Source organism: Paralichthys olivaceus, chromosome 10 (genome assembly GCF_024713975.1).
Source record: "Paralichthys olivaceus isolate ysfri-2021 chromosome 10, ASM2471397v2, whole genome shotgun sequence".
Taxonomy (NCBI): domain Eukaryota; kingdom Metazoa; phylum Chordata; class Actinopteri; order Pleuronectiformes; family Paralichthyidae; genus Paralichthys; species Paralichthys olivaceus.
In genome coordinates, this window is record NC_091102.1 from 1120253 (window position 1) to 1147500 (window position 27248).

At 45.1% G+C, this 27248-nt stretch overlaps 3 protein-coding genes across 5 annotated transcripts in view; 2 read left to right on the top strand and 1 right to left on the bottom strand.

Annotated features, from left to right (window-relative positions):
* Positions 1–89: 89 nt before the first annotated feature.
* frzb (frizzled related protein) lies at positions 90–11857 on the top strand. 3 transcript variants are annotated; one of them, XM_069532935.1, is made up of 9 exons: positions 90–230; positions 2163–2416; positions 7615–7863; positions 9230–9265; positions 9401–9460; positions 9974–10039; positions 10166–10370; positions 10754–10817; positions 10917–11857. In XM_069532935.1, exons 2-9 carry the CDS (start codon positions 2212–2214, stop codon positions 11019–11021), a joined length of 990 nt encoding a protein of 329 aa, XP_069389036.1. In that variant the 5' UTR covers positions 90–230; positions 2163–2211; the 3' UTR covers positions 11022–11857. The 3 variants fall into 3 exon arrangements, with proteins under 3 accessions (XP_069389036.1, XP_069389038.1, XP_069389037.1); XM_069532937.1 differs by having other exon boundaries at positions 142–268; XM_069532936.1 differs by lacking the exon at positions 90–230 and having other exon boundaries at positions 2074–2416.
* Positions 11858–15645: 3788 nt separating this feature from the next.
* dnajc10 (DnaJ (Hsp40) homolog, subfamily C, member 10) lies at positions 15646–24205 on the bottom strand. The gene is made up of 25 exons (XM_069532220.1): positions 24062–24205; positions 22626–22883; positions 22347–22509; positions 22223–22273; positions 22047–22129; positions 21814–21945; positions 21491–21584; positions 21310–21387; positions 20908–20951; positions 20692–20757; positions 20358–20423; positions 20165–20254; positions 19929–20039; positions 19748–19862; positions 19309–19436; positions 18648–18764; positions 18456–18557; positions 17962–18022; positions 17509–17603; positions 17024–17157; positions 16860–16913; positions 16637–16784; positions 16334–16456; positions 16087–16194; positions 15646–16005 (listed from the first exon to the last, which is right to left on the bottom strand). Exons 2-25 carry the CDS (start codon positions 22833–22835, stop codon positions 15994–15996), a joined length of 2385 nt encoding a protein of 794 aa, XP_069388321.1. The 5' UTR covers positions 22836–22883; positions 24062–24205; the 3' UTR covers positions 15646–15993.
* Positions 24206–25173: 968 nt separating this feature from the next.
* Positions 25174–27248, top strand: part of nup35 (nucleoporin 35) — a 4270-nt gene continuing 2195 nt past the window's right edge. Inside the window, exons 1-5 of the mRNA XM_020105177.2 lie at positions 25174–25479; positions 26126–26281; positions 26363–26490; positions 26589–26658; positions 27117–27225. Coding sequence (XP_019960736.1) covers positions 25467–25479; positions 26126–26281; positions 26363–26490; positions 26589–26658; positions 27117–27225 — 476 coding nt within the window. The 5' untranslated portion in view covers positions 25174–25466. The remainder of the gene's footprint in view (positions 25480–26125; positions 26282–26362; positions 26491–26588; positions 26659–27116; positions 27226–27248) is intronic.

A 27248-nucleotide genomic window follows, 5' to 3' on the forward strand; every position in this document is an offset into this window, starting at 1 on the left:
GTGTGTGTGTGTGTGTGTGTGTGTGTGTGTGTACAGCTGGACTCTTATTTATCTTGGAAAAGATTCTGGCAGTTTCCATGAATATTTCCGCACACAGAGGGCGAGAGAGAGGGACAGAGAGAAGGAGAGGGAGAGGGAGAGGGAGAGGTCGGGTTTCTGGAGAAGTTTATTTGTCTCTCAGGGAGAGACGAGGAGAAGGAAGGAAACAAGGAGAGGAAAGAAGCAAAGAGGTGAGGAGAGGAGGAAACAAGGAGATGGCGCAATAAGAGTATGTAAAGATTTATGTTACTTTTCAAAATAAATGTTTCAGAGAGATTCAAACACAAAAAACACCAAACTAACTCGGTGACACAAAAACAAAAGGGTCATGTTGATTAGTTGAGTCAGAGTTAAGGAGTGCAGGTGGGTCAGAGCTGAGGGGACGGTTACGTTTTAATGTTCAGAAGTTGTTCAGGCAGCTGGACTTGGCTTCTTGTGTCTTGTTGAAGATACCTGACGACTGAGACTCACACACTTACTGGGTAATGGTAAAAGTGAAGGTGAGGTTTAAGTTAAGGTTATGGGCTGAGTATATATACATATATATATATATACCTTAGAAATGGCCAAAGTAAAAAAGTGTGTGTGTGTGTGTGTGTGACAAGAGGCTTTAACGTCAGAAACACAAACACACTCACAGAGATTAAATCATGAGGATGGACAGAACAAAAACGAAAGAAAGGAGGGATGGAGGAGAAAGTGCTGACTCAGTTTTCTGCTTGTTGATCCATGAGTCAGAAAACCCAGAGAGGCTGTGTGTGTGTGTGTGTGTGTGTGTGTGTGTGTGTGTGTGTGTGTGTGTGTGTGTGTGTGTGTGTGTGTGTGTGTGTGTGTGTGTGTTGGCTGCAGCTCAAAGCTAACATGGGAAGCTCCTCCAACATCTGACAACCATTACTGCTACACACACAGTTGCTTTCTGCAGCGTCACATTCAGCTTCAATGGACCAATGACGGAGCTGCTAATGCAACAAGCTCGCCGGGGTCAGAGGTCAACATCTGCCAGTGAGACAGTGACATCATGACCTGTCAGCTCACTGAGTGGTTCACACCTTTGTTCACGGGACGATTTCACAATGTGTTCATTCTGTCTAAGCTGTCTTAGACACGCGGGCTCCTGCAGGGCATGCTGGGAGATGTGGTCTCCAGGAGCTGACCAGGGGCCAGAATGAAACTTTTCACTATTACTGGTGAACATGAGACTGAGAATAAACTTTTCAAGACTCTTTTCAAGTACTTATCACAATACTCAAGTGAAAGTTCAAGTACTTATCACAATACTCAAGTGAAAGTTTAAGTACTTTGACTCGATGTCTCAAGTACTTCCTTGTAACTGTTGAACATGTGACTTCAGGAGATGTGATGATCACACACATCTGTGAGCCTCTGGCAGCTTCACACTGTTGACTTTTCATCTAGAAGGAATCTATCTGAAGGAGGGAGGAGGAGGAGGAGAGGAGGAGAGGAGGAGGAGAGGAGGAGAGGAGGAGAGGAGAGGAGGAGGAGGAGAGGAGAGGAGGAGGAGAGGAGAGGAGGAGAGAATGAGGAGGAGAGAATGAGGAGGAGAGAATGAGGGAGAGAGGAAAAGGAGAGAGAGGAGGATGTATAGACAGATAGAGGAGGAGGAGCGATAGAGGGAGAGAATGAGGGATAGAGGAAAAGGAGAGAGAGGAGGAGGTATAGACAGATAGAGGAGGAGGAGGAGGAGGTGAAAGTATGAATAAGAATGCAGTTAAAGTCTCTCTCTCTCTCTCTCCATGTTATAGTCTCTCTCTCTCTCTCCATGTTATAGTCTCTCTCTCTCTCTCTCCATGTTATAGTCTCTCTCTCTCTCCATGTTATAGTCTCTCTCTCTCTCTCCATGTTATAGTCTCTCTCTCTCTCTCTCCATGTTATAGTCTCTCTCTCCATGTTATAGTCTCTCTCTCTCTCTCTCTCCATGTTATAGTCTCTTTCTCTCTCTCTCTCCATGTTATAGTCTCTCTCTCTCTCTCTCTCCATGTTATAGTCTCTCTCTCTCTCTCTCCATGTTATAGTCTCTCTTTCTCTCTCTCTCTCCATGTTATAGTCTCTCTCTCTCTCTCTCTCCATGTTATAGTCTCTCTCTCTCTCTCTCCATGTTATAGTCTCTCTCTCAGACTCTCTGTTGGATCTATCTGAGACCGGAGCTCCGTCATGTTCTCCCCGGGACTCTCCGTGGCTCTGCTGGCCGCCTCCTGTGCTCTGTGGCCGGCTGCGGTCCGAGCCGCGTCCTGTGAGTCGGTTCGAATCCCGCTGTGCCGCTCGATGCCCTGGAACATGACGAAGATGCCGAACCACCTCCACCACAGCACCCAGGACAACGCGGTGCTGGCCATCGAGCAGTTCGAGGGGCTGCTGGGTGAGTGACAACTCTAATTAAACATCTAATTAAGCCTCTGATTGAATCTGTAATTAACTGACAGATCATATATATATATATATATATATATATATATAAATGCATTATATGAATTATAAATATTCTCAGTGTCATTTATTGTTTTTATCTTACTTCACAGTTTATAATGTTTTAGCTTCTTTTATCAATAATGTAAAGTTAAGTTTGTTTGGTTAACAAAATATTTTCTTTTTTAAGCAAAGGTGCCAAGAATGAGTTGCTTTGAGTTTCCTAAATATAAATGTGTGAATGTTTTGTTTGTAAATTATTTAACGATGTAATTAAACTGCCCGAGCCCCACTGATAATGACAACCACGACTATATTAATGACATTCAAAACTTTTAACATTTTAATTAAAACATTCCTGATATTTCAATGTTGCATTTTTTCAGATTTAATGTTTTGCTGCATTTCTCAGTTTCGTATAATTAAGAACTGAACATTGAGAAATGTAAAAACTTTATTTCACACTTTTAAGAAGTTTTACAAACCAAACAATTAATCAGCTAAATAATCACCAGATTGATATATGATGACCGTAATCACTGCTTGTTTTGTTGGAGAGAAAGAAAATTAAAACAGAGACAGAAAGAAGAGGAGTTGGAGAAACAGGTTGAGCTTTAAATTTAAAAAATCAGGTTTTCTAGAGAGAAACTATATGACGACGTCAGTGGGCGTGTCATATTCTGTAGGTTGGAGAGAGACGATGAAGAAAAACCTGTTTGAAACTGAAAAATACAACTTCTGTACGAACACATCTGTAACTGTGAACAATCCTCAGAACAAACAAGGTTTGGTTCAGTTTTCATTTCTTCCAGAGAAGCTGTTCACAGTGACGCTCTGAATTATTCAACAAGCTCAGGGTTCAGAACGAGTTGTGTCGGCTGCAGAGAATAAAGTTTTCCATCAAATATCTTTCAAACCTGACAGAAACACAAACTTAATTCCAGTCACCTCCATTTGGCCGGAGGCTGAAAACCTGGTTCAAGCCTCCTGACTTTACTGTTTGAGATTTGAGTGACGTGAACCTGAGTTGAACCGACTCGGCCCAGCAGCCTCGAGGCTGTGATTTATTCTACCACTATCTTCTATTCTATCTGAAGCTCTCACCAACATTTGTTGTTGAGTGTTTCGTTTGATTAGAGTTGGTTCCTTTATTAGCAAGATGTCTCATTTACAGTTGAGTGAAAGGGTCTTAAGGTTTTAAACGAGTGTATAAGACTTTGTTAGCTACAGTAGATGTTTGAGGAGGTTATGATCCAGATTTTCATGGACGGAGGGCTGAATTTGAACCGACCACTTCTGTACATGAGCGACTGCAACATGGCCGTAACATCTGCACTGAGACGCATCTGTGGCTCTTTCTGAGTAGGTATGTGGTAAATCCCCCTGACGAGAGGTGGGCGTACTCCACCGCACCTCTGGATCAAATCTCTGGTCTGACTGAGCCACAGGAAACTTCAACCATCACTTCGCTCAGGGAGCATGGAAACATTCTGTGAGAACCTTCGCTCTGATTACATTTATTCAGGACAAAGAAAAGAAAACATTGGCTGGTGGAGCGAGACTCAGGGACGAGGGCGTTCTTCTCCAGAGAGCTGGTCTGAGTTACAGCTCACTGATGGTCCTGGGTTAAATGCAGCTCTGCTCCAAAATGGTCGCCCCACGTTTCATGAGAACTTTAAGGTCACTTTTAATATAACTAGTTAGGAAGATCGTTGAAAACACAAACTCCTACAACTTCTTTACATAATTAACCAGAAAACTGATCTGGTTTCAGTTTGAAAACTCTGGTTTTGTGTTTTAGTCTGAACACAAACTGAGACTTTAAACGGTGACGCCCACGTCCTCTTCTGATTGGTTCTCATGACTCGACTTCCAGCGGTGAACACAAAGCGTCGCTAACACTTCCTGTCAGCAACAGTTCCACCTCGCTGCCGCTCAGAGAAAAGAAACCTCTGCTCTGACTTCTCACCATCACTGTGAGTTTCTGTTACTAAGCAACCAACTGCAGAGGAGACCATCTGCTTCCTGTTTACATCACATGACCAGTGTACGTGAGCGGTCATGTGACGTGTGTTTTCAGCTGTGAACTTATATATGTATTTAAATATATAAATGCAGTTTTAGGGCTGCTCTCCATGTAGTTTAGAGTTTTTACTGAGGAGACGTGAACTGTAGTTCCTGCAGAGCTTCGCTGTGAGCTGTGAGGCTGCAGACATCACGGGGCATCGAGTGCAGAAGATTGTCTGAACGTCACAAATGTCCAAGAACAACTCTCGTGTTCCTGAAACCACAGAAATAACAGAGTGAGATTTCTGCGTTTCCTTCGCTGCCACTGAAGCTGCAACAACCTGAGGTCAGCTCAAAGCAGCGGGTCACCAGGGTCACATGATCCTGGACGGTTTGCTCTGTGGGGTTTTTCCATGTTAACGAGGGTGTAATTTTCCATGCTTTAAAAAGTTTCCACATGATGTAGTGAAGAGGAAGAACGACAGAAAGACCCTGAATCTGTGTTTTCATATTTAATTATCTGCAGATCTATTTATGGTAACAAGCCCAGGAACAGAGTGATTTATGACTGGTAATAATTCTTATGGAAAAAGCTCAAAGCCGGAGCAGCGCTAACAGCTGTATCACTGAGTCATAATTCATCTTCATCATCTCCTCCTCCTCCTCCTCTTGTTCCAGCGAAAAGAAGAAGAAGTGGCCAAAATCATTTATGACTTAGATTTTCTTCTTGACTCCAGAATCATGTTCGACTGTTCTTCGTCTCTGATTTACGTTTTTGAACATTAATGGTTTTGTCCTCTGGACTCAACAGTTACATCCACAACCACAGACCTGAAACTATTCTGGCAGCAAAACGTCTGGAAAGGAAAATGTTATCAGAGACGATTCAACTCAGCAACAAAGACAAAGACTGGAAAAAAAGTTTCTCTTTCACTAGAACATGATCTTAACTTGTTCCTCCCTGAAACTGAACTCAATAAAACAACTCCAGGTTTTAGCTATGCTAGAGGCTAACAGGATTATGTCTAGCACATTATCTTTACCATGTTGATCGAGAGCACGCTAACGTTAGCACCAAAGAGAGCTCAGCACACTGTAAATAGAAAACACAAAGAAAACAGCTTCATCAATTTAAAACTGCTGCAGAGTCACAAATACAGAAACGTGCTGCAGTTCAGTGATCTGTGAAGTTATTACAGTCTGTGACTCGTCTGTGGTGGATGGAGCTCGAGAGAAAAAGTTGAGAGGATTCATCCTCTGGGAACCATGAATGAACGAAATATCAGATAATTAATGTGGATGAAAGTGGAGCGACCGACAGACGAACCAACGCTGCAGAGCAACTCTCTGAAATCAGATCCAGCGTTCAGCAGCTCAAAGGTCTTTTACTGTGGAGGCTGATTATCACGGAGGAGCTGCTCGGGCCGCTGCTGCCAAACCTCAGTTTATGGTTTCATTCAGTCCAGAAGGTAATAAAATCAAATCAACTCAACAAGAGTGAAGCAGCTGATCATTAAACACACACACACACACACACACACACACACACACACACACACAGGCCTCAATGCTAAAAGTTCATCCAAATTATAAAATCCTCCTCCCCTCCTCCTCCCCTCCTCCCCTCCTCCCCTCCATGTCGATTTTGTTTTAGAACAATACTTTGAGATTCGACTTGAATTTAGTTTTGTGAGTTTTCTGGATTATCGTGTTCACAGAACATTTGGATGAAGTATAATTACTCCAGTTATGTTTCTATATTTTTTTTATGGAGTAACTGGAAACTTGGATCAGATCAGATCTGTGTGTGTGTTTGATAAGTTGAGCTCGTAGCGCTGCTCTGAAACTCGCTCGCTCCACGTTCAGTATCTCAACCTGTCGACTCAGCGTATTTCACTGAACTCACGTCTGCAGAGAGTAAATGTTGCACAGTTCCCTTTGTCCAGTGAATTTCAGTGAGCTGGATGTTAAAGCCTTCAGATGTCAGAGTCACATGTTCACTGCGTTCATTCAAAGCAACAACAGACGTTATTATCAGAGTTTATCTCCAATATTCAGCGGGAAACTGGTGAAACGTTTTCTGAGGTTTTCACTGATTTCCCAGAGAATAATTCATGGATCTTGATGAAAAGTCAGACGTGTTGAAAGACTGATTTCTATGAGCGAGTGAAATGTGTTGCAGCTTGATTGAATTTAAAGGGTTGGGTCTTGGCGGAGGTATGAGCTCTGCTGAGGACGCTGGAGTTGCTGTTTGGAGCTGGACCGAGATTTGCTGTAAAGATCCTGTTAAGTAGAATCAACCTGAAGAAGCTGATCAGCTTCCATCGCAGACTCTGTTCAGTTCTTTCAGATCTTGGCTGAACGTTGAGCTCAGCTGAGGTCGGAGAAGCAGGGAGAGAAAGTGGAAAAGCAAAATGCTTTAACCAGAAAAATGTTCTAATGAAAGATCTGCAGGCCAGAAAGCAGGAGGCAGACTCAGGTCACAAGTTCAGAACATTTCTGTGACTTCACCGAGGAGCTGAGCAGCCAAACCTCAGTCGTCCACTGAGGAAAAACTAAAACCTGTGCTGAACTCTTTCAGTCATTACACATCCTGTGTGAGGAAGGTCCCTGAACGCATCGTCTGACCATCTCCTTCATTTGTCAAAGACAAACCAGAAAATGTCCGGACACTATTTCTCAGGACATTTTCTGGAGTTCACGTCTGAAAACAGCTTTCGACAGTTAAACATGTTGAATCCCTGAAGCTTCAGACACGTGACGTCCACAGGAGTTTTACAGAACCAGATCTTTTCTCAGTTAATTGTTAATGTTTTGCATCAATGAGTCTCTGTGAGAGTTTCATGTTCGTGAAACGAGGCTTTAACTTCCAGAACCAGCGGGTGTCCGGAATTATTCTTTCCCTTTACAACTCCATGGTATGCTTCAGTGAGTGATGCATCATGGGAGCTGACGAGCGTCTCCTACACAGGCCAAGTCTCAAATGTTAGTTAACCGCTGCCCACAGACAGTGTTTCCACCACAATGTCCAAAAATGGAAAAACATGCTCGAAACCTGAACTCAAGTATAATTATAGTTTATGTTTCCTTGTAGAAAAAGTTGTGAGTAACTCAAACTGTTCCCGGTGTCACGCGTGTGTTCAGGTACTGGCTGCAGTCCGGACCTGCTCTTCTTCCTGTGTGCCATGTACGCTCCCATCTGCACCATCGACTTCCAGCACGAGCCCATCAAACCCTGCAAGGCGGTGTGCGAGCGCGCCAAGACCGGCTGCGAGCCGGTGATGAAGCGTTACAACCACAGCTGGCCCGACAGCCTGGCCTGCAGTGAGCTGCCGCTGTACGACCGCGGCGTCTGCATCTCACCTGAGGCCATCGTCAAGGCCGAGGGCCCAGGTGATGTCACCCTTTAAACTCTTACAATGAATGATGAGTTTTCAATATGTGTCCATATGTTTTTTACCTGTAAAACTTCAAATAAATGAAATCTTAAAAGTTTTAAAATTCATATATGCGTTTGACAAATTGACTCATTCTCAGATTTAATAAGAATAATAAATAGAAACTTCTCTCCTGTAAAAGCGAGAGCTTCACTTCTGTCCTGGAGAACACGGAGCATCAGGAAACTGCTTCCTCTGCTCGGCTGCAGCTCCATCAGTGTTTTCTGTCGTGTTTCTCCTCTCAGCTTGTTTCTGCTCCCGCTCCAACAGATAGCGTGAGTCATTTCCCCTCCGACTTCACTCCCAGCCACTTTCTCAAAGAGCTCCTTGATTCAGGCGGCCCACTCGTCCTACACTCAATAAAACCCTCACTGTCCTCTGCTTCTTTGAACAGACCCTGCACCAGCGAGTTTAGAAAAAGTCTAAACCTCATCAGAATCCTCTCGACCTCCGTAATGACACACCCACGTACATATCTGCGAGCTGCCCGAGCTCGACCGGGCTCAGCGGGGTTTGGGGATTTTCCCTCGGTGTGAGTTGTTGATTCGCTGAGGTTCGGTCAGGGTGGATGGTTGAAGTCGTTCCTGTGATTTTCAGCAGGACGCCAGACCGAATGTTGCTTTAAGACATTTGTCTCCTGTTGGAACATAAATCTGAAGCAGCCCCAGTTTGTCTCTGCTGCTAAAAGTTCAGTGAACGTCACACCAGCACGGGACGGAGCCAGAAGAATCTGTGAAAGCTTCTGTGGGGCTTGTTTCATGTCACATAGTGCGATGAACGTAAATAAAACCTCGCTCACACTTGAAAGTACGGATCACTTAGGAGAGTCGTGTAAAAGCAGCTGTGTACAAAGAGTGAAGCTGTCATGGAATCTATCTTTATTTACAGTCGTCGTTCCAAACTAAACAACATCGTCAGTCGAGACCAGAGGAAGAAGGAAACACTCAGCTCGTAGAAGTAATAACATCTTCCATCCCTCTTCTGTCTCTGGTTGTTTCTGTGTCTCAGTGAGACTCTTTCAGAACCCTGTCTTCTGCATCATTTCATTCCTGTGGCCGTTCTTATTTCTGCTGCGTCCATGAACCCTTTAGATTTAATGAACATCCGACCTTCCCTCTCAGGACCTGGTCGTGGTCGCTGCAGACTCAAAACTTCTTTGTTCAATGTTTCCAGATGGAATGTACAGTACAATCCCTCCAGTGTGTTCTGGGTCGCCCCCCCCACCCCCCAAAAAACTGTATGAACTGTAGAAACAAGGGGGGGGGGGGGTTCTGTCTGAATTCTGTGACGACGTTGATCGGTGCTTCTCTGTGTCTCTGCAGATCCGTACTACCAGGACCCAGCCAGGTGTAACCCAGGTCTGACCTTTGACCTCCTCTCATCGTCTTTAGAAACAAGTTTTCTCACCAAAATGTTTTTGTGCATCTGAAAAAACCAAACGTCCAGAAAACCAGTTCACTGAAAAAATCTCATCTTGTGTGTTTGGTCCTCAGAATCCAGTCCAGACTTTCCGATGGACTCCAACAACCTCCACTGCAGAGGACCAAACAGAGGTGACCTGTCCGTCCTCCTGTCCGTCCTCCTGTCCGTCCTCCTGTCCGTAACTCGTCCTGTTGTATGATTAAGAGCTTTTATTTTGTAAATAACGTTCAGATCAACGTCCATTCATCACAAATAACTCGCAGCATGTTTCCTGTTGAGGTTGTTGATTTGTCGAATCACCTCCAGAAGTTCCCCCCCATCGCACGACAGCTCCTCCCCTTCCTGCTGCTTCGTCTCGCTCACTTTTTAAACGCATCACTTAAAGAGACACGTGACTCTTTGACCGATTAGCTCAGTCGTAGGCGAAGGTTCTGTTGTGTCCACATGAATAAAAAAGAAATAAAAATAGACCAGGGAGCTGGAGCCAGTGAGTCACAGCAGCACGACTTCCCCGATAGCCTCCGTGAACCGGACTGTCTCAGCTCGGTTCAGCCTTCACGGCCCACAAAGGCCGCGTCCTCCGAAGGACGCTGCCCCTGAATCGAGACCCAGCTTATGTAACAGTTTCCTGTGTTTTGCTGCAGATCGCTGCAAATGTAAAAGCGTCCGAATGGCTCTGAAAACCTACCTGAAGAACAACTACAACTACGGTGAGTCGTCTTTTAAATTCAAGACTTGAGACGCCTGAATTATGGTCTGTCCTGAGTCACACGCAGGAGCCGATGTTTCTATGAAGAAGGGTAGAGATGTAGAAAGTATGTGCGTCTCTCCCTCAGTGATCAGGGCCAGGGTGCGGGAGGTGAGGAATCGTGGTCTGGAGCCCACAGCGGTGGTGGAGGTGAAGGAGGTGCTCAAGTCTTCTTTGGTCAACATTCCCAAAGAGGCGCAGACGCTCTACTACTCGTCCTCCTGCCTGTGTCCTCCTCTGACTCCCGGGGAGGAGTACCTCATTATGGGCTATGAGAACGAGGAGACGTCCAGGTATGAGCAGCTTGAACAAAAAGAAGAACTGAGATACAAGTAGATGCAAGTCCAGCTGATGGAAAAGACTTTTAAACTTCGACTTGATGCTGTGTCCGACCGGTGTTCCTCCAGTTAGTCTCTCTGATCCCACTCCTCGGCTCCCGGGTCGTTCCAGCGATAAACAAGATTAACTTAAACTTTCTGAGACTCTTAAAAATAAATTCAGGACCAAAACTGTGAAGAAGTACAGACCAGCTGGCAGACGTGGTCACACACAGACTGACAATGCAACTCATTCCTACATTTATAATAAATGTAATTTAAGACATTTACAACTTATTCAAACCAGCAGCTAAAATTATTTTATTTTTCTCATTAAACTCCTCCCTCTGTGGTCACAGGTTGCTTCTGATTGACAGCTCCATCGCTCAGAGGTGGAGGGACAAAATGAGCAAGAAGGTCAAGGTGCGATTCTCTCACACACACACACACACACACACACACACACACACACACACACACACACACACGTTAACGTTGCCTCTTCACTTCCTGTCTCTGCAGAAATGGGATCAGATCCTGCAGAGCGGAGGTCAAGGAGGTCAAGGAGGTCAAGGAAGTCAAGGAGGTCAAGGAGGTCAAGGAGGTCAGCGCGGGGGTCGCCACTGAGATCTGACTGTGTGTGTGTGTGTGTGTGTGTGTGTGTGTGTGTGTCAGTGTGTAGATATAATTGCACTATAACAGGCTGTTGTAACTGAATGTAGTTCATCTCTTCATCCATCTGATTTTTGTCATTTATCTTCTTTGCACAAACATTATTTAGTGTGCGTGTTTGTCAGTGTGTGTGTGTGTGTGTGTGTGTGTGTAAGCGTGTGTAAGTGTGTGTGTGTGTGTGTGTGTCTACACCTAAAGCTCTCAATAAAGTAAAGATAGGTGGTGTAGCTTCTCAGCTGTAGCACTAAACCTAGCACAGCTCAGTCTGTACCTGACACTCGTGTTGGACCAACTCTCCGCGGCAGCCGAGCCGGCTCCATGGTCACGGTCTTTAATAACAGCGGATGTGGACCATGTTACCGCAGCATGGAGGACGTTTACCGACATGCGGACTATGATGATAGGTCTGTAACCACGACCTGAACTTTACTGAACCCTGACAACGGAAGGAAAATGATTCACGTTCAAACAGCAGCAAGAGGAAGAAGAGAGGAACCAGAGACTTCACGTCTTCAGTGGGATTGAGCCGGTGATGGATTACAGGACGGGTCGAAGAAGAGACGTCTCCTTCATCGTCAACTACAAAGAGACAAAATGACAGAGACACAAAACGACCAGAGAGAGAGACTCACTGTCTCGTTGAGTACGAGGGGTGGGTGAGGGGCTGTTGGAGATCTGTGCCCGTCGTCTCTCAAGTCTGTCCATGGATTCAGTTCTATGTCAGTCACATATTTTATATCTAATATATTCTGTTCACATGTGAATTACAACATAAACCAGAGGGAACAGTTTCAAGAGTCTGAGTTTCACTGCTCGTGTCTGTGTCTCCTTTCATACATGAACTCCAGTGAATGTCCACTCAGCCGCTCTTTCTCCGGAGTTCGTCCTCCTCACATGAACAACACACAGTCGACATGTAACCTCAGGAATCATTCAAACTTAGATCTGAACCATCAACTAAATTCAGTTTCATTTGACTTTAAAATCTTCACCGATGAATAATAAACACAAGAGAACACAACACCACAGACACACAGCTCAACTATATAATATAATATATGTTAAGTTATCTAATACAATAAACACAAGAGAACACAACCCAGTTTGATCTGGACGTGAATCACCACGGTAACAGTTTAAAGTGCTGAGGCCTCACTACACACTAATGTTAAACAAGTTGATTTAGTGTTAATGTCAAACCTTTATTAGTCTTTACAGTGAGAGACGATTCGAACATCTGACACGAAAACAAACTGTGAAAATATAGATTTCAATGTTAACATGGAGTCAAATAAACCGAGCTTCACTTTAACTGAGCAGAGAGAGAGAGAGAGAGAGTGTGTGTGTGTGTGTGTGTGTGTGTGTGTGTGTGTGTGTGTGTGTGTGTGTGTGTGTGTGTGTGTGGCGTTCTTCCAGTAGTTCCTGGCTACTTATTTCCATCAGTGTTTTCTCAGCTGCAGTTTTCATGAGAGAGAAGAGAAAATGTTTTCATGGATTTACTGCTGTTATACACCTCCTTATCCCTTTCCTCCTCTCCCCTCCTCTCCTCTCCCGTTCCTCCCCCTCCTCTCGTCTTCCTTCCTTCTTCCTTTCCTCTTGCTCTCCTCCTCTCTCCTCAATTTCCCCTGTTTCTCCCCTCCTCCACCTCCTCTCTTTGTCCTCTACTCTTCTCCTCCTTTCCTCTTGTTGATATAAGGTGTAGCCTGTTTCCTCTCCTTCCCTCCTCCTCTTCTCCTCCTCTCCTCCTCCTTCCGTTGATATAAGATGTAGTCTGTTTCCCCTCCTCCTCTCCTCCTCCTCCTCCTCCTCCTCCTGGTATGAGGTCTGTTTCTTGAGGAGCTCAGTGGATCTATTCATGTTCCTGCAGCTGACGCAGCAGTTGAAGCTGCAGTAAGTGTGTTTCCACCACTAGGGGGCATCACCACAAACAGAGCCTCATTAACTCATCAGCTGGTGAACAGCAGGAAGTCCATGAGTTCTGGAGCGTCAGCTGGTTCGATGTCTGAGCCTGGTTTTAGTTCTGCTTCACGAAGTTTCATTCTTGTTCTCGCAGATATTTTATGGTGACGTCACCGTTGGTTTGTGAGCTTCTGTTCTGAAGCCTCAGTCGGACGTCTTGGTTTCGTATCTGATGTTAGCTTGATCTCCGTTCCTCAGTCCAGTGATTGGCTCCACCGGGGAGCTTGTTTGGTGAAGGACGTGATTCGGGTAAAGAACCCGTCAAACTTTTCAACTTGTTCTCTAACTCGTGGATCTTGAAGAAAAAACATCTGGTAAAGTTTGATGACTCATATTTTTGGGTGTGTGTGATTTGGTGCAGCTTGGTTGAGTTTCAGGGGCTGTTGGGACGGAGGTATGAACGGAGTCTTTTCTAGTTTCCCTGGTTCGGTCCAGTATAACCGCCATCGTTCATTTGTTGGTGTTCAGCCCAGAATCAAACAGTTCACAGTCACATTTCCACACTTGACCTGTCGTTGGTGGATGAGCCGTGCTGTCTTTGACCCAGTGTGTTAGTATGGTTTGGTTCAGATTGGACTCTGCTCCAGATGTTTCAGCTCCGGCTCGGTCCAGTTTTCACCAGCGGTGGAAGAGTCAGTTACAAGTTTGTTTTACTACTTTAACTCAGTCCAGAGGGAAACATGTGGAAACAGACGCTGACAGGAAACAGTTAAAAATGCACAGATTCAAACTAATATGAGTTTCTGTTGCGGCCTGGTAATTGTGACCGGCTGTGTTAAACTGTGCATGTGTTCATCAGCACACAGCGTCACGCACGGCCAAAGTCTGCACGGACCAACACGGAGAGTGGATTAAATCTGACACACACACACACACACACACACACACACACACACACACACACCACCAGGTTGGTTCCCACCGTACCTCAGCCAGTGTTTGTCCAACTTGCTGCTCCATTTCCCATCATGAAACAATAGAGCGCACACACAGTAAGTGGTTCCAGTGGTTTATGGAGCAGCGCTGCGTCAATGCTGACCTCCGACTGCCCACAAAACACTGAGAGGAGGGAGCGACCGATCCACACAAACATGTCCGGCTTTATTTACACTCAGAGGTGGAAAGTACCTGAGGTCGTTAATTACAGTACGAGAACCCAAGCTAACGTGGTTCTTCAGTATTTACACTTGTGATACTCTACATGTGTCTGACGGCTCCATGTCACTGGCATCTGCAGCTCGTCTCTGGACAAAGCTCGGCTTGTGGAAAACTAAACATCTTTATTTCTGCAACATTGGACAAACAGAATATCTCACTGACAGATGTCGGCTAGGGTTGAAGGAAATCTGCATTTTCTTTTTATTTATTATTTATAAAGTGATTGGCAGTGTTTTTTTAACAAAGCTAGAAATGGGCGTCCGTGCAGATGTGTGTTGCAACTGACCTCAGGAACAACTTAATAATAATAAACTTTATTTCTGTAGCGAACCTCCAACACTGACAACTGGTCAACACTTGAAGAAATTCTTCCAAAGCAGACTTAAGACGTTCAAGAGGCCAAACACGTGTTTTGTGAGGCAGCTGTGATCTTGAAAACGAACCAACCAACTCGAAAACGTTCGTCCACGAGTCCAACTGAACATTTGGACTCAGTTTGAAGAAATTCCCTCAAGGTGAAGAATGTGACGGACAACATGGCTCCTGCCCCGCTGGCTGCCGTCAGAGGCAGAGTGACAGATAAATGATTTCTGAATGGTTGGTGAGTCCACGCACGTGTTGGTTCACGTTGGTCTCTGACCTGGATGAGGGTCCAGGTGAAACAGCACGACCTGCCTCACTAGTGTGAGGGGGTTGACTTCACACACACTCCTGTGCAGCTGTTGAAACAAGCTGCAGGAGTCACATGACTACGACTGTGGTTGTGTTACAAGCTTTCACTGCCACACAGCTGAGTGTGAGTGTGTGTGTGTGTGTGTGTGTGTGTGTCAGTACCTTCCAGATCAACAACGTGCAGTTCACCAAAGAACCCGGTGAGCAAACCTGAAGGAGCCTCTCCAGTGTGGAGGTCGACTGTTTCACCTGGATCCTCGTTCAGGTCAGAGGAGTCAACGATCTCAGGAGACCCACGATGGACTGATCCAGGTCACCAGGAGACAGTGACGTCATCAGTCACACCTGAACACGTGCATGGACGTCACCTGGCCTCTGCTGCCTCCAGAGGCGGGTCGTCACATTACATTACTTCATTTATTACAGGCGGATTGAAGCTGTTGCCATAGAAACCGTTTCATCAGTAGCCGCGTCACTTGAACAGAGGAGCCACAGAGACACCTGCTGGTGTAACTGGAACAGTACAACCACTCATCGTTTATTCCATCAGTTATTTTCATTCATTCACATCCTGACAGTGTGATGACATTAAACATGGAGCAGAGAAACAAACTGTCCACGAATCCAAAACCACAAATATTAAACTCATGATGCAGAACCAGAGAATGTTTGAGACATGTTCCAATATATAAATAAATCAGGAATCAATTCACTTAATATTTCACCTCACTGTGACGTCTGAGGATTCATAATAAAAGTAGAAGGAAAGCAGAAGTGAAGGTTTTAAAACTGATGTGAAAGAAACCGTTTTATTGTCCAACAGTTTCTACAAGATCAATGAAAGTCAACACAATGTGTGCGTGTCAGTAACGTGCACGGCGTCCCACAGTTTTACTTCATAGAGTAAATACAAACGATGGAGACAAAATAAAAACAAGTAAAAACAAGGCAGAAGTTTTCAGTACATTCAACACGGCAGGTAACGCTCCGTCTGTCCGTCTGCACCACTGCTGTAGTCCTATAAAGAAGTGTTAGTCGATTGGTCGCTGCTTCCGGACCAATCAAGTCCGCCGCCCCCCCCCCCCTCCTCTGGAGATCACATGATGCTGGTCTGTCTCGGGCTCGATGGCCGAGGTCATCAGAGTTCATCCTGCAGGGAAAACAACAGACGTCAGGATCTTCTTCTCCAGATCGTTCGCATCCGAACTTAACACGAACAAGATACTCTCACCTTTGGATCGCTGTGTAACCGTGGCAACAGCTTCTGTAGTCTCTGTCGGATGGTGTCAGCAATCACATGAGCGTCCCGGCTGTTGATGAGTTCACCACTGTGTTCGTACTGTCAACACACACACACACACACACACACACACACACATAAACTCGAGTTCAGTCCATCTTCGACTCTTTCACAATTACACCACTACATCAACTTGCGTGTTGTCAGTGAGACGGGGTGTTTTTAACTGCGTCCTCACCCTCCTTGTTCCCAGGTACGGGTAAAACCGGACTGTTGGGTAGGCGGTGATTCCAGCTGATTGACAGGTCTGATAATGAGCCTGACAGTCGACCTTCCCCGCACGAATCTCCCCTTTGAGAATCTGTCAATCAGACAAACATTTGGCAAAGAACCTCGAAGAACCACAGAGAGAACGTCCCTTTAGAGAACGTGGCGGTAGAGGTTTCGTGTCACAGGGTGAACCCGGCTGTGACGGGAACCACAGGAAAACAAGACACTGGATAAAAAAAGATTGAATTCTAAAAAGACGCCGTTCTCTCACCCGAGCCAGGATCTCAAACTCTGGAGCAAAGTGTTGACAGGGTCCACACCAGGGGGCGTAAAAATCCAGAACCCAGTGATCCCGACCTGACAGAACCTGAGACCTGAACGTCTCTGGAGTCAAGTCCACCGACGCTCTGGGTAAAGAGCTGGAGACACAACATGTTAGCAACATGGAAACACACAGAGGAGGGGGCGGACAGACAGAAAGACTCGAGTCTCACCTCAGTGCCCATGTTCTCAGAGACTGAGCGTCTCTGTGCCAACCATTGTAACTCCTGCAGAGACAGAGCGAGGCAGAGGGGTGAGAAATGTGTGGAGACATTAATATGTCCCACAAATAACGTCCCGCAGACAGAAAGACAGAGAGACAGAGTGTGTTACATACATGAAGCGCTCTGGTTGTCGGGCGTTGCCGGGGTACAGTCGGATTTCAGGGTACGCCCTCACACCCTGACTCTGACAGAACGACTGAAACCGCTGACAGTCGACTGAGCCGACCAGGATCTGACCCGACAGCAGCTGAGAGGAACCGAGAGAGACACTGAGACCGACGACTAAACTACGTGTTGGATTTAAACATCAGGCAGCGACAGAGAGCGGGAACACTCGAGCACCATCAGCTCAGTGACAGTAAACAATAACACAACAACAGTCTAAAGATGGTTCTGAGTATTAACAATAATAAGAATAGTTGTTCTCCTGCAGATCTGCAGTCAGAGATATCTGCAAAGAGTAAAATAACCGTAAAGGTCTTTGGTTGTTCTCGTTGAATTGTGTTGCACCAATACTATTGTGTTTCAGTCACTTTCTAATCGTTCACATCGTTACGTGTTCATTAATCTGTGGTTCGAAATGCGACGTGTTTTCTACCCTCGCCATGCGTCTCCACTCAGGCATCAGAGCCTGACAGGGTCCACACCACGGAGCGTAGAAGTCCACCGCCCAGATCTGCCCTTCAGCTCGACCTGCAAACAAATCACCGGTTAGATCAGGAAACTTAAACACCTGCACAAAGAAGTCAATGGTTTAAATTCTATATATCCTCACTTTCCTTTTAGATACTGTAACATTCTGTTTTTGTGAATTTCAAAAGTGTGTTAAAGTGAAATCCTCTCCTGCACAGGAAACACTGAAACACATCGTTCGTAGTATTTTCAGTAAGAAACAACCTGCAGAGGACAAATCTGCTACTCATTCATTTCTAATCCGGAGCTAAAACTCTCGTGAGAGTGGAGATTGTTTTTGTTTTAAAATAAAAAACATGTTCGCGTGAACGTAGCTCGTCAGTGAAACCCTGTTCCCCATCGTCAGGACTAGTTTTACCTTTAACTCTCTCAGTGAAGCTGGAAGAATCCAGGACGACCACAGATGGATTCACCAGATCCTGCAGAGACAGAGAGAAGCTCTTCACGAATCTGAGCCTCACTCAGCTGTGGTGTTGTGGTTCGGGTCAAAGGTTCGTGTTGGTTTAGTTTCAGATTAATTCAATCTCTCCTCTTTTATAAAAGTATAATAGTATTTTATAGTCGGTGAAAATGAAGAGAGGGTTTTTAAACAACATTTCAGTCTCGTCACATCTATAAAGTCCCAGTCCGTGTTTAATAACAGCCCTGTGTCGACGTAGTCCCGCCTCCGTCATGGCTCAGCACATGTAGTCGTTTCCAGACCGGAGTTTACCCAGAGTTCTCCTCCTCCAGAGAGTTCTGTGCACGTCTGACAGCAGCTCTAGTTCTGTCTTGACAACGACTGTAACTGTTGTCAGACTGTAACTTGTGGATACTGTGTCGCATCATGATGTCATTGGTGTGATGTCATACCTGTATGAACTCCAGGATGCCGTCTGCTGAATGCTGTCCCTCATATTCGTGAAGGGAGGAGCCGTTGAAGATCACTGTGGTGGGGTACGCTTGGATGTTATACTGAGACACAGAGAGGAAAGGTTTTCAGTCTGCCGCCTATCTCACGATGGATGGTACAGTCCAGATGTGTGTGTGTGTGTGTGTGCTTACCCTGGAGCAGAGGTTGTGGTGGATGGTACAGTCCAGAGTTCCAAACTTCATCTGTCCAGCCAAGTGGATGGACGCTTTTCTCAGTTCAGGAAGTAAAGCTCGACACGGTGGACACCACTGCAATCACAGATCAAACCTTTCTCAAACTAAGATCTAACCTCAGCGTCACAGAGTTCTCTTTTCTGATAAGTCCCAGATTCACTCGCGGTCAGGCGTGTGTTTGGGCGACAGATGGCAGCATCTGTACCCGAGACATTTTGACTTTATTTGAAAAAGGAAATGGAGACGTATTGTCCGTCTTTATTCACAGTCAGACTCCGTCTCGTCCCTCTCAACACTGATGTTTGCTTGATTCTATTTATCTTTAAACACTTTACAAGACATTAAAACCGTCATGGAACAAAGTGACATTTATATTTATATGGAAGTGAGGTGTGTCTGCGTCTCAGTGTCCGTCTCATTATGTCTCATGTTTGTGTTGTAGGTGGAGCTCCATCTCCAGCCCTGAAGGTAAACACGGAGTCAGTCGGTCATCGAGCAGCAGAGTTTGAAACATAACAATCTGAGCTTAAGTCAAACTTATCAGTGCTGACGTGGCCAGAAAGGTTTTTCTGATCCGGTGCCTCCGAGCTGCTGTCAGGAAAGTGAAGTGGTTACAAACCGGAGCAAAGAAGTCCACCAGCCACGGCTCCTTTCTGTCAGAGGGGAAGTTGTCGGGCTGCAGAGTCGTCACATGAGCACGAACGCTGTCCTTCGCAAAACCCACGATGTTGTACAACACATCTTTACCTGCGCAAAGATACAAGTCAGACAGACAGAGAGTGAAGAGACGGACGACTGGACGAAACAATAACTAGTCAATAATGACACAACAGTCTACAGCACATGTGTCTGCAGAGGTCACAGTGACCTTGACTTTGAGCTTTAACACATTTAATCACTAATGGTAAAAGGACAGTGATTCAGTCTGTGGTTCAGTCAGTGATTCAGTCAGTGGTTCAGTCAGTGGTTCGGTCAGTGGTTCAGTCTGTGGTTCGGTCCGTGGACTGGTCTGTGGTTCGGTCTGTGGTTTGGTCCGTGGACTGGTCTGTGGTACTGACCGTGGTGGATCTCGAAGTTGTGGATTCCCAGTCCTTTGAAAACAGCCACGCAGGGTTTATGGATGTAGAGCGACTGACACAGCTCCGAGTCTGTGATGCAGTTAACTCTGCCGACCTGAGGACACAGACAGGGTCAGACAGAGAGACAGGCGGACGCAGTGACGGACGGACAGACAGGTACCTGTATGTGGTCATTCTTGAGGTAAGCTTGGAGCTTCTTGTACTCGCTGGAGGTGGAGCTTCTGTCCCCAAACGTAAAACTGATCAACCAGCGATGACGGGCCAGTTTGCTCTGGAAACAGGAAGTTACACATCATCACAGGCTACAACCATCATGTGCTGTCATGGTAACCTGTGGTGAGTGATACATGTGTAGTGTTGTGTAACGTTATGTAACGTTGTGTAAGCGTTGTGTACCTGGAAGCTGTCGCTCGTCAGCAGTTCCAGATCGGGCAGATGGTTCATGACCTGAGTGTAAACCTCTTTGCTGTCCAGAGTATTCAGCCACTGAAACATGAACACACTGAGTCACTACTGCAGTACTACACACAGTATTACTACATACAATACTATGTTGTCCACACAGGAAGTAATGTGTTCTGTCACTCACCAGCACGCTGTCTTGTTGATCCAGAGATGAACCAGGAGGGAATAAAGCCGTCGCTCCGCCGGTCACCTGACAGACAGCAGAGAGGGAATAAATATAAATACTAGCATATGACGTAATATTATAATTATTGATTATTTGTTATTGCTAGAGTTAAAATGTGTTTCTGCTGCTGAGTATAAAAGTTTCCAGAACAGATGACGTTGTGTGGTGTTTGATTTGCAGATGATACCTCGATGTATCTCCTTCATGGTGGTGAAAGTTTTTTTTCCCATAAAGAATCACGTGTACACATTATTCAATACTAGTATCAGTAGTACTGCAGTATAAAGTTTACCTGGAAACTGTGACAGAGCTGTTCCTCTGTGATGCAGTCCATCCATCCCACCTTCACCAGACCGTCCTGCGTTCAGACGTTCACAAAGTTAATATAACATTTTATCAAACTAGTCTTTCATAGTCATGTGACACATGCAGGTGTAACGTGTCATTGTTTACAATATATTAAACATTTACAGAACTTTTAACTCAAACAGTAATTCTGAATTCTCACCAACATTCCTGCCAACTTCTGTGTCGTTCTCGGCTCCAGACAATCTGAGACGGAGGAAAGGAAACATTTATTTTGAAAACTCTGGTTTTGTGTTTTAGTCCGAAAACAAACTGAGACTTTAGTAAACGGTGACGCCCACGTTCTCTTCTGATTGGTTCTCATCAGTAACACTTCCTGTCAGCAACAGTTCCACCTCGTCATCGCTCAGAGAAAAGAAATCCCTGCTCTGACTTTTCACCATCACTGCTCCTCCTTCAGAGGAGATTCTGTTACTAAGCAACATGTCTTTGTGCGTCCCATGTTACACACATGTTACACACATGTGACACACATGTGACACACATGTGACACACACGTGCAACATGTGAGAACACTTCCAGGCGTTGAAAGAGAACGTGTTACCTCCAGTGTCGGAGCAGAAGGTGATGAGCCAGCCGAGCCCGGACGAGAACGCACTCTCGATCTCGCTGAACACGTTACCTATAAAACAAGGAGCCGCACTCACAGGTCAAATAAACGAGCCCTGATATTCACTAACGAGTCATTAACTCAATTAAAATGTAAACAGTTGGGAGTCGCTCACTTTGCCAGAGCTGGGTGACGGTTGTTGTGATGAACTGCATGGAGAAGCGGACCAGCTCGTCTTTAGAACGCTCCCCGTTAAACTTCTCTGGTTTCTGTAGAAAAAGAAACAAGAGTGTTGCCTGGAGAGGACGGCTCTGATGCTAAGCTAACAGACTTCACATTAATCAGATTTACGACATGAACACAACAGACAATACGAGAGTGTACTCAGTGTGAACGCAGCAGCTCCACGTCACATATCAACATGTGACTCCTGAACGCAGCCTCACGCTCACTTCATCAGCTGATTAGAGGTGAAACGATGTGTGTCTGTGAACCGACCTGTCCTGATCTGTATATGAACAGACTCGGGTAATTGTTGATCCCTTTCCGCCGGCAGAGGTGGTTGTTGTCTCCACAGTTTACTGCTCCGATCCTGATCACTGCGTCCATCTCTTTGGCAAACTCCCTCCACTGAGACACAGACACGTGGGATTTACACTCGGCTACAATCGAAAATGATATATGAGGTTAAAGTGAAAGGTTCGACGTGAGCGGGTTCATCGTGTGGTTACCGTTGGAGCCAGCTGGTGACAGTGGGAGCATCGTGGGAAATAGAAGTTGATGAACCAGATTTCTCCGGAGTTCACTGCCGCCTCTGAAACGCCACAAACAGCGGTTACTACCGATGAAGATCGGTTTGACTGAGCGTCGTTCAGACTGCGTCAAAGTTGATAAAAGTCCCACTCACCGAAATCTCCGCTGTCCAACGTGATGATCTCCAAATCATCGTCATAGATACCTGAACAGAGACATGACCCATTAAACAACTCTCAGTGAAATGACATGTGAGCACTCTTACTGTGGAGACGTACCAAAGTCATAGCGGTAGAAGTTCCAGCTCTCGTAGCGTCCTCCCTGCTGCTCGTCCAATCCCTTTTCTCCATATTTGTCGTACTTCTTCCGGAGGTCTTCGTCCTTCAGAACCTCGTAAGCTCGATTCACCTGCAGGAACTTCTCGTGGGCCGAGGAGTCGCCCTGCAGCACGACAGTTTCATCAGGGTTTAGAGTCTGAACACTGACGCTTGGATCTGGGTGTTGTTAGTCACAGTTGAAATGTGTCGACAGGTTCAGCGTTTCTCAGAGTAACTCACGGGGTTTTTGTCGGGGTGCATGGTGAGCGCCAGCTTCTTGAAGGCCTGTCGTATCTCTCTGGTCGTCGCCTCCCTGCTGACTCCCAGCAGATTGTAGTAGTCTTGACCTTCCGCCCAAACTGCCGCCATCATGGCGACGCAGAGCAGCAACGGCAGCGTTAACCGGATGTGACGGCGCCCCTGAACCCCGAGGACAACCCTGAACCCCATCGCCTGTCCTCCCAGTGCAGCCACCGTGACCAGCGACAACCAGAGCAGCTGGAACACAGAGATACAATCATCGTTCTAATGATTAGTGAGGATGAGCAGGTCCAACCAGCAATGCAGCTAAAGAAACATCCTGCAGCCAACGTTTACTACCACGTAAACAAAGTATTTTCAAAGTGTTTTCAAAGTAGATATAACCAATACACACTGCCCATTGTCCACAGACAGATGTGCACTGTGGATCTTTACATATCAATGAAACATGGATGCATCTAATGTTGTTCTCTTGTTTTTAAACCTGAACCATGATCAGCGCTGAGTCCCCCCCCCCCCCCCCCCATGTGTGTTGTAGCAACAAGTGAAGCTGAATCTAATTAAAATCAAAATGAATTCATCAGTTAACGTCCAGCAGGACGTGGTTTGGGTGAAGTGGCTCAGAGCATGGGAGCGGTTAGCTACTTCGCACCATCCCCCTTTTTTGCCCTCCACGTCCCTTCACGTCCCTTCACGTCCCTTCACGTCCCTCCACGTCCCCTCAGGCTGCAGTAAGAGCAGGAGTCCTACAACTGCTCGTTCAAATGTTTACTCTTTAAGCATATTGAGTTAAAACCACTTCAGATTGTAACTAAGGAGTAAAAGTAGTAGGAGTCTGAGGATTGTATCTGTATCACTGTGAACTGAATATCAAATATTTCACATGTTCTGGTAATTTATAGATTAATTAACTGAAAAAAACATGAAGAATCATGAAGGAGTAAATGTGTTAGTATATAGTATACATTAATATATATATATATATATATAATATATCATGAGTTGTAGCTGAAGTTCCCTGCAGACACAGACACACACACAGACACACACACACACAGACAGACAGACAGACAGACAGACACAGAACTTCTATAAACGTGGATTTGAAACATGTGAACTGTGAGAACCATTGAAAGTGTAGAACGTGAGTACCGAGCAGAGACTCTGTGTCTCTACATTCAGCCACAGTCACACTTCACTGGTTCTTCTCTTCATCACATTCAAATCTTCACTTTCTCTCTTTTTGTTTCTCAGCAGAGAAGCTAAGAACCAAGCTAAGCTAGCAGCTAGCTCCGCTCAGCAGCAGTAATGACACCCTGCAGGCTAATTAGCCACTTAGCTAAAGAGCGACATTGACTTTTGTGTAGAAATGAATCAGTTCAGATGTGAAAGAATAAAAATCTTCAGCTTGTTACCGGAGAGTCGAGTTCACTTCAGGGCTGAAACACTGAGGCTCCGGTTCTGGATCCGGTTCTGGATCCGGTTCACACCACAGACTGTGAAGAGGTTCACACCGGCATCAAGCTGCACTCACTCACACACACTTCCGCTTCCGCTCACTGCGTTTCACAATAAAAACACAACCATGGCGGTTAGACAAATACATGTTTATCATCTGACTTTTCAAAGTAAAGTGAGTTCAGTAGAAGTTTATTTCATTACTTTATTTTCACACCGTCAATTTACACTCATTTTATTTTCTCTACGTAAATGTAACTTACAACCTGTGACCTGTGCCGCTGGACGCATTTTGATGACGTGAGCGTAAACGTTCGTTGCGTTCACACCCGCATGTTTTTTTTTGTTTGCTCATTTTGTGTAGGATCACATGAAAATGTCTCACATTGATATTTAATATTAAAATGGAAGGGATGTATTTATGCTATTCACGTGTATATATCTGTATATGGCAACTGTCCACCACGTGGATATTGTAAGTTATAGCATCACTTAAGCTGTAGTACTCACGTTCCTGCACTTATAAATACAAATAATACTGCCTTTGCACTTCTGGTTGTATTTCATTGTCGTTGTACATGCACAATGACAATAAAGTTTAATCTTGTTCTTATTTACCTATAGTTAAATGGTTCAAAGTAGTTTTTCATGTTCCTAAGAACAAACTTATACATCGATGCCATGAAATATCTAAAGAACTCTAAAGTTGTTCAGACCGTGCCGTCTACTGCCACCTTTGTAACCACAAGGGACCAGATATCTATCGACTTGAATTTCCAATTCCAAAATGACTAATCATGAATAAATAAAGTCTGTTTTTAAATAAAGTGTGTTTTTAATCCCTGTGGGAACTCAAAGTGGGATCATTGTACTTCTTTTATATACTGATATGACCTGAGTCCCAAAATAAAGCGAAACTAAACTAGTTGAACAAATCGTTTAAAAGTACATGTGTCTCTGAGACATGTCAAAACAAAGTAAAATTAAAAACCTGCCCAATAAAAAGATACACACGTTCCATAAATTACGCATAAAACCCGACTTCCCTGAACGCCTCTTGACATGACGCAGTCTAAATGTGCCGGAAGTCGTTGTGTTAGCTGCGGTGCTCCCACTCTCCCTCCACGTCTCCAGCTTCTCTGAAACAAACAGATCCACCAGATATCAAACCTGTGGAACTCACCGGGTGTTGTCAGCTTCAGTTCATCAGCTTCATCGTCACCAACCGTGAGCTTCTGGGACACTTAGTAGCAGCCTAGCACTTAGCTTTGCTAGCCGCATTAGCCTGCTAACTGGCTAGCTCTGTGCCCGGCGTCATTTCCTACTTTTGAAAATCGCGGCCTGAAAGAAGAAGCAGAGAAGATGGAGCTTCAAGGTAACAGAGCTCACTGAAACTCTCTATAGATCTAATATGAACGATCTGAGAGCTCAGGGTAACTCAGGGTTAGCTCTGGGTTAGCTCAGGGTTAGCTGCGGCTTTTCATTAAAGTTGATTGATTCCATTCTGCTGACATGTGTCACTAAGTTGATGCTTCTTCCATAATTATAATAATTATGATATTATCATCATCATCATCCTCCCCACTGGTTTAAACCCTTCACTCTCTGGGCAGTGTGACTGTTAACTGGGTTTTATATAACATCCTTTTGAAAAGTCTGTAAAAGTCATTTCTCATATTTCATTCATAAAACAGTTGATCATTGAACCAGTGGTGGTAACAGTTTTTAGTAGCAGCTGTGAAAACAAGGTATTTGAGGATAGAACTTTATTTAATTTTAAATAGTTTTGAGAATCAATCAGAAGAACGATAATTGGCAGATGAATCAATGAGAGTAATAATCTCTGTCCTGGATATTCTTGTTTTGTGGTTTAAGATAATTGAAGTCTAACTTCAGTTACTGACGTTCACTTTGTTTAACGTGGGAGAACGTGTAGTTGAGTTCCTGTTGCATCATCTTCAGTATCTGTCCACTGACTCTGTCTGTGGCCGCCTGTTTCAAACCAACTGTCTCTCTGTCAGTGGGAACTGAACCAATGACCCTGGGCTCGCCCACGTCTCCGAAGCCCACCTCCGGAGCTCAGTTCCTGCCCGGCTTTTTGATGGGCGACCTGCCAGCTCCGACTACTCCGCAGCCACGCCCCTTCAGCCTCTCCATGCCCATCCTGGAAAGCACAGGTTCGCCCGGAAGTTGACAAGAAGACACACCCACCTGCAGATCCGCTGATTGTTGTTAATGTCTCCCGTCTTTCATTTTAGGAGGAGGAGGAGGTTCTGCCCCTCAGCCAGTTGTTCCCACCCCCAAAGATAAAAGCGGAGCCCCCCCTGTCCGCAGTATCCGTGATGACCTGGTTACTATAGCAACGCCCCTCAATGCTCACAGACAGGTTAGTACGTGTCACAGTTTTATTTCTAAATAAAACAGTTTTTGCATTGAACCAGGTGATTTGTACCAGAACTGATGACACCAAACCGTCTCTCTCAGTCTTTCCCAGTCATGCAGTCCCCTCTGTCCGCACGTCAGGCCTCAACTCCAGGAACAGGAGCAGGAGCAGGTACAGACTGATAATATTACTACTGCTGGTACTACTATCCCACTAGTAGTACTAGTGAGTACTACTATGTCACTAGTAGTACTAACATCGATAACCTGTCCAGCCTTTGTATGACCTCCATGTATAGTAGAAAGATTTGATTTTAAAGGATCAAAATACGAACTGGATTTCTCTGTTGTGCAATTAATTATCACACAAGGGTAAAATTCTCTGTCTACAATAAACAACCATCTGATTTATCAACCTGTCAATGAAAGCTATGGAAAATATTCATTCTGACAATACTTTGATATTTTGAATATCTGCCAGAATTCAACAGGAGCTCAACTTTGTACATTTTGTAAATGTAGAATTTATGGCAGAGCTGTCGTATTTTACAGTTGTCCCTGATAAAGTGACTCAGTGTAAGTCTGTCCCTGTCTGTCCCTGTCCGTCCTTCTCTGTCTCTCTCTCTGCAGGCGTGCAGCAGCTGTGTCTGTCTCCAGCTCAGGTGGATCCGTTTTACAGTCAGGGAGAATCTTTATCATCAGACGATCAGCTGGATCAGACCTGGGTCACCGTCTTTGGGTATTTTAATTTCTCAATAACTG